The 7,664-nt window shown below is 41.7% G+C and overlaps 1 protein-coding gene across 2 annotated transcripts in view; it reads left to right on the forward strand.

Moving 5' to 3' along the window:
* The window catches only part of syde2 (synapse defective 1, Rho GTPase, homolog 2 (C. elegans)), a 44,169-nt gene extending 36,790 nt beyond the window's left edge, over positions 1–7,379 (forward strand). For both annotated transcript variants that reach the window (XM_079158234.1, XM_079158235.1), the window contains exon 8: positions 3,462–7,379. In XM_079158234.1, the coding sequence (XP_079014360.1) occupies positions 3,462–4,180 (719 nt within the window). In that variant the 3' untranslated portion in view covers positions 4,181–7,379. The remainder of the gene's footprint in view (positions 1–3,461) is intronic.
* The last annotated feature ends 285 nt before the right edge of the window (positions 7,380–7,664 follow it).

Here is a 7,664-nt window from a genome sequence, read left to right on the forward strand (position 1 = left end):
GGTATTTCGGTTTGAAACACGTTCTGTTTTTACAAGCAGGTAGCATACATCAGACAAACGTCAGTGAGTCTGTAAACACAGCCTCTTGCCCTGCCTGCTTAAGGGTATTATATGAATCAGTGCCAGCTCTGCGGTTCAGCTCTACAAAGGATTGTTAAAGGGCTCGGTTGCTTTGATCCTTGAGGTTTTCCACCAGTGGCACAAATACAGCTGATAGCCATTCGCCACCATCTGTTGGCTCTGCAGAGATGAAGCTCTCCACAGAGTGCTTCATCGTGGCAGACTGAGCCAATCAGAGTCAAGCCAGTAAGCCCCAATGTAAACCAAACTTTTGAGGCGTGGCACCCTGTCTTAAGAGAAACCACCAACCAAGGACAGAGACCCAGTACCAGCTTCACACACACACACACACACACCAGGTCATCTGTCTGCCTGCACAGCTGCTCTCTGCCAGCTGCAGCTGTCTGCTCAGTGTGAGATATGAAGCGACAAAAAAAATGATTCAGAAGGGCGTCAAGAAAAGAGCTCCAGGCGTGGGGGAGATTTGTATTGGTCACGGCAAACTAATTTAAAATTTCTCAACCCTCTGCGTTTCATTTTTTAAACCTTGTGTTCACCTCATCTCTAATCAATGTGTGAGCCATTCAATGGCCGTTGCGGTGCAGTTAAAGTCTCAGCTGGAAAATGAAACGGGGTGCTCTGCCGACACACAGGTTGAAAAGATAAGACAATGTGAAGATCCATTACTGCTGCTATAGGAAACATCTTATTAGTGTAGTAGTTGGCAGTTTGTCTGTCATGTTCCTCTGTTGGTCAATAACATTTTTAAACATTTAGGTGATGAGACGGTTTGAAAACCATTTAAATCCAATTTTTAATATGAACGGTCATCAATCTAAATCTAACTTTGCTTATATCTTAATTTAGACAAAAGCGTTTTTTTCAGAAAGCAGTGACTTTTTTAACGTGTGTCTCATTTTGTCAGTGTGTCTTGAGGAACAGTTTAATTCACATGCTTACTGTATTTGGAGAAAATCTTTTCATAGTGTTCCTAGCATCACTTTGGACAGAGGATTCAAATCCTCAGAGCTCTTCCCTGTAACCTGCAGCTTTAACCAGAACTGCTGATTGATGTCCAAAGAAGAAGTGACTCTGTGTCTGGTCTGGCCTCTGGATTTAAATGCATCCTCAGGCTCCCACACTGAACACATTCTGTGTAAACTGCTGAAGTGGAGCACCCTCCACCCTCCTTTTACATCAACTGTGGAGGAAACGCACAGAAAAGGAAAGCACACCAAACTGAATAAGTCAGCATTTGTGAATCCCGTAATTGCTGGTATAGTCTGGTGAAGTTCAAGTGGACTTTTTAAAAAGATGAACAAAAAAGTGCAAAAACGTTTTCTTTTAGAGGATAGAACACACACACACACACACACACACACACACACACACAGACAACGGAGGAAGAAGATGGGTTCAAGTGGTCTGAAGAAAAATCGTTTTTAAGCCTGCACTCCTGTCTGCAGCTGATGTCACGCAGTTAGTGCCGATAATGATCTGTAATAACCTTGACAAACCTTTCAGTCCAGCTTCAAGCCTTTGTTCACACCCTCCGTAACATCTCCATTCTGTCTGCTTCTCCCGGCTCAGAGCGTAGGACGCCTGGACTGTAATTAAAGACATTCCAGGCTTAACCTTAGCCCTCAGCCCCTGAAGCTTCACCCTAACATTTCACAATCATTATGGGATATTTTCAGCCGCCTCTTCACGCCTGTCACACACACACACACACACACACACACACACACACACACACATACCTGACCCTCCAAGGCATTGTTGCTCAAGCCTCAAGTGTGCATGTCTTTGGGCAAGTGCAAGGACTTCTGTCACTCGTGACACTATTTCCAGGTAGCGTGAGAGCGCATGAGCATATGTGTGTTGAAGAGGCTGGGGGGGTGTTGTGTGTTCGGTGTGAATTATGTAGTTTGCCAACTGTACCTGTGAGCAGATGGTTACACAGACAGAAGGGGAGAATGTCTGTGTGTGGGGATTTGTTTGTATTATTATTATTACATTTAGCTTTTTTTCAACACAAGGAACGGTGTTTTTGTCTGATTCCTACCTTCACCTTTTTTCTGCTGACAGCTAATAAGTTAAATCTGGTCATCAGTGAGTCATGTCTGAATTTCAATAACACGTCTCTTAAAGGAGGATAATTTCTGTTTGTTTTAGGTGATAATTGAGTCTTTAGCCTCAGGAGAGTTGCAAGGCATGCAACGCGCTACACAAAAACACTATCGGCAACCCGTCCCGATGAATGAAATGCAGTCAACATGCGTCACAAGTCCTCATGTTTTTGTAAAGATAATATTTGAAACCTTTTTCATACACCTGTAGACTAAATACATTTCCGTATTGTGTATTGTACCTCTTGTACATGACTTACAGCCATAACTTTTAACACTTTTTTGTTTTTGTTTTGTTCCTTTCAATCCAGTAAGGGAGAGCTAGCGGTGTCACCAAGTGTAGGTACACAGAGATAAACACAGACAGGTAACCGGACTGTGCTGGTTGCGGTGGAGTGCTCGCTGTTCCCTTTCGTGGCACAGTCAGATGATTCCTTCGTAATGACCAAACGGGGTTTCAGTTTAGTTCATTTTTAAGTTTGGTTTAGTCAACAGTTGATAGAAAATAGCACAGAAGGATGGCATCAAAGTCACAGAGTGTGGTGGTGTGACTTCAGCATGTGTTTGTCTGACTTTGAGCATGGCATGTTCACATTATTTTGTCAGGGCTCCCACAACTTAATGAACTTATTGCCGGCTTATCCAGATATCTTTGTTTCAAAGATAGAAGTTCATTTCATAAACCTGTGCTCTCAGTTATTTTACAAAAAAGACTTGTTGTTTTCATGGCATGTTTTTCAAATGTCATTTTGACCATGACGTTGCGAAACAGGACTTAAAGGGTCACTTCACACAAATTACAAAAGTAGTATTTTGTCACTTACTCCGAGTGATATTTTGCTCTGCTGATAGTATTGGTTTTGAAACTTGGGGTTGAGGTAAAAAAAAGTTTATCTCAAAACAAATTAAACCAAAAATATCTGCATGGCTAGACACCACGAGGGGTATATGATCAAATGTTTTCCTAATAATTTGGGTGAACTAAACAAATATTTCATCATTTTGGGAAATATTCTTTCCAAAGGTAAATAAAAGCTGCCAAGCACCTCTTGCTGTCCCCCACTGTTTCCAGTCTTTATGCTAAGCTAAGCTAACCAGCTTCTGGACGGACAGAATGATTTTGATCTTCTAATTTGAACTCTTGGCAAGAAATCAAATAAGTATATTTCCCAAAATGTAGAACCGTTCCTTTTAAGGAGATTAGTTCAAATGGCCTCTATGCATTGAATTACTCTGCCTGTCTTATGTCTCTCCTCCTGTCTGCTCCTCCAGTTGTGGACCCACATGGCCGGTCCTGCTCTCAGCCCCCTGCAGCCTGTTTGGCTCCGGCCTCATCTGACCTGCTGTCAGCTCCTCCCATACGGCGGAGAAAAGAGCGCCCCCAGGTCCTCAACCTCTCTGAAGCGGAGATGGCGGGTGTTCTGCGGCCCAAACCGGGGCGCTTGGACAGCCCCAGCAACCGCTACGCTGGCGACTGGAGCGACTGCGGCGAGAGCTACTTCCCTTGTGAAATCCTGCTGCCTCCCAACAAAGAGGAGGCGGACTATGATGACGTGGCCTCCGAGGACACAGAGGCAGCTGACGAGGTGCGGGAGAAGCCTGAGGACGCAGAGGAAGATGACGGGCAGATGGTCACAGGCCGTGCGTCTGATCCTGCTGAGCAGGAGCAGCCTCAGAGAGAGGAGGAATATGAGGAGGAGGAGGAGGAGGAGGAAGTGGAGGAGGAGGAGGAGGAGGAGGAGAAGCAATTAGAGAGTGATATGAGCAATGGGCAGCCATTAGAGGACAAGGAGGAGGAGAGGTTGTGCGACCACATCCTGCCCCCTTGTCTGCCCAAAGAGCACACCTACCAGGCTTACATGAAGATCCAGGATATCAGCCCCGTGCTGAGCAACAGGGTCAACCTCAGAGACCTGCAGGAGAGCATCGACACGCTCATAGGAAACCTGGAGCGAGAGCTCAACAAGAACAAGCTCAACGTTGGATACTGACTCCTGCTACAGTGACACACACACACACACATATCCACTCACACACTCGTAAAGACTGATGGTGTGCGGAGAGACCTTTACCGTTCAAGGTGCTTCAGGATACAGCCACAGTGTTTCCATGGAGATCCTGTGATGTTGGCGCGGTGCTTCTGTACAAACCGAGAGGACGAGGTGAGAAGAAATGCAACGGGGCACTTCTGGCGTTTGTAATTTACCCATAGACATTCCGCAGTGTTTTTGTTTTATTGTTATTTTGTCGACGGTTTTACTTCATGTTGTGTGTTTGTTTCAGTCCGGTTCTGTGTTCCATGTTGTTATCGTTGCTTCTCTTCTTATTAGAAGAACCCATTGACCCCTCGGGGGTTTAAACGGTGCCTTAATTGTGTGAAGGTGGTACGTCAAGAGGAAAATCCACCCTGAAATACAATGCATTCCCTCGTGTGATCTTGATACAGTGTTGACAACCAACAGGATAACCTCTGTGATGTTATGAAGATACGTTTTTACATAGACAAAGGCTGCAGTGTATTGTGTTTTTTAGCAGGTACGAATCCACACAAGGTACTACAAGACTCTACTCATGCAATCATTTAAGCGATGGTACTGATATCAACATTTGTAGGGCAAAATTCCTGATATACTCTATTTAAAATTGACCATTTTCACACCAAAACGTCCCAGTGCTTCCAGAGTTTCCCGTATAAGTATTTTGATGGCTGGCTTCTGAAGCCATTGGACACTTCTACAACTAAGCAGTGGTAAGCAAAACATCTGGGATGCATTAGGCCTTTCAATTAACAATTGGATTCCAAGAAACGTTTGTAATTATTTAATTAGATTAATAAAGGAAAAGGTGGTTCTCCAGACATGGACAGGGCCTCTATCACTTATGGATGAAAACTGTTGCCCTGTTTCATTGAACCCTGCTGTTATTGACCAGAACATGTGTCTCTAATGCTGAATGGGAAATATCTGAGTTTCTTGCTTCTACCGTCTATTGTTTGAGCGCGTAAACACATTGTTTAGTAATGCAAACCAAGATCATAGGAGGAACCTGTGTACATTCTGTTTGAGGGTGGATTTCCTTTTTTTTAAGGCAGCAGAGAGCTTTTCTATTGAGGTATGAAACACTAAATGTTGTACAACAATAATGCACTTATAAGGCAGGCAGTAGTGTAGATTGTCATGATAGCTCACGCAGTAGAATGGACTGTGGACTGAGTTACGGGAGATACAGCCGCCACTGAAACCTCCTGTTAAGGATAAATAAGTAATAAATACATTTATCTACGTTCTGTATTGTGCAAGATGTTTTGACACCCATGTAAAGGTATACAATAAAACTCTTTATCTCTGGACAGTAGAGATGTATTTGATCTTAAGCAGGCAACTAAAACGGAGAAAATGGGTTTCATGTGGCATCATATTTAGTTTTGGCGTTACAGAGTACTCCCAACATTTTGGTAAATTAGCTTTTTTCACTTTCTTGCCGAGAGTTAGTTAGATGAGAAGATTGATGACATGTCGTGTCCGTATGCTAAATATCAGGCTAGAACTTGAAGATCATTAGCTTATTTTAGCTTAGCTTAGCGTAAAGACTGGATGCAGGGGGAAACAACAACCCTTTCTTGTTTAATCCCTGTGTTTGCACACTGTCTTTACACTATGCTTAGATTAGCTCATTTATAAATCTTCTACCTCTCTGCAGAAAAAGCAAATAAGCTACATTTCTCAAAATGTGGAATTATTCCTTTAAATACCACCAACCAGTAGACCTTCTGCTTCTCCCATCTTTTTTGGCAAAACAGTGAATTACACAAAGCTGAAATGTGAAGCACAACTTCAAACTGTTGGCGGAGGGCTTCGGTTCATACGACTTAGCTAGCTGCCTAAATCGACAAAGGACGTTATTAGCAATCCAGGGATTCAGAATGATCAGTATTTAACCTGTATGTGTATATAATTCTATAAGTGTATTCGGAGTATATTGTTTTTTACAGCTTCTATTTCAATGGCGTATTTAAATACTTCTGATGACCTCGTAGTGTTGTAGAAATAGTCGCTTTTCCTCCCTTCAAGCTACCTGTACACATCTTAATGTGCTGGACTAATGGTACAACTTTAGCTGTAAAATATATGATAAAATCGTGCTCTTGCAGAAAAAAAAGTGATATTTTTATTGTATTGTGTATATATTTGACATTGTTTTGTGTCTGTGGTGGACTAAGCTGTGTGTTCATGATGATTATTGGTGTTTTTTAAGGTACTGAACGTTGCATGGTCAAAAGCTTTACTGACATAAACAAGGCTGTTTCTCATATGCCTTTGAATTTGATATTTATGTGTAAAAAGACTTATTTTGTAATGTAATGCTCGTTTGTTCGTCACCCTGTTCCTCCAATATACAGATGACTGCACTGGCCAAGCTTTTCTCCAGAGGACTTAAATGCTGACAGTGATGTGTTTTTTTTTAAACTTCCATGTTATACATTATATTCAGCATTATCTTAGAATATGTTCATTTATTTCCACTATCAAAAATTTGCATTTTTTTTTTTTTTTTCTTGAAACAAATGGAAAAGATATGACAGTTGCATTAAACAGTTTCAATTCTGAAACCCAGTTGCAAAATTGAACACTTGTTTTAAGAAAGAGAGACATACGATTGGGCTTGAAGAGAAGATGGACAGTTGATGTAAGGTTTGCTTTTGTATTTATATATTTTTCATTTTATTTTGTACTGTTCTTCCACACCCCCACCCCCCAGCATGGTGTCACAGTCCTGCTGCTTCTTAGTGGTGAAGCTGTGGCTGCTGCTGAGCGGGTCTGGTGAAAGTGAGTTTTTGCAGTACAGTGTAACAAAACAATGTGGGAGAACGTCACCTGCAGTTTGATGGCATCTAGATTTTTTTCCTTAAATAGGAAATTCAAAGATGCTGATTTCTGCCTGCAAACACTTCAAAGAAATAAACTAGTTTTTCCTTTGCAGTGGCAACACATTAGGTACTCTTCCCGTCTGCTTTAGTATCCTCTTAGCTCCCAACTTCTCACAGAATATATCAGCAGACAACTGCATCATTTTTTTGTTGTTTGTGTTAAATCTTGTTCATTTTTCTGTCTCGTCCCGTTTGTCCTTTGGAGAGAAAAAGTCACATAGAAAGCATCACTAAACAATACAAAAAAAGCGTTTTGTATTGATCCTGAGAAATGTATGATCATAATAAAGTATATTATTTTACATTTACATGTGGACTGTGACTCTTTCTTTGGCAGAGGTACACAGTCCATCATTTGAATCGGCTATAATCTGCAAAGGATGTAATTGAGCTTTCATCTCTGTGACATTTCCTAATTTCTACTACACCTTGAATGACAATTTCCCAGAATTAAACAATCACTTGACCTAAAGCTCTGCTTAAACTGGAAGAGTATTTAACAGATCTGATTATGCAGAGATGTATACAAAGCAAAAAACATTTCTGTG

Source organism: Pholis gunnellus (genome assembly GCF_910591455.1).
Source record: "Pholis gunnellus genome assembly, chromosome: 4".
Classification (NCBI taxonomy): domain Eukaryota; kingdom Metazoa; phylum Chordata; class Actinopteri; order Perciformes; family Pholidae; genus Pholis; species Pholis gunnellus.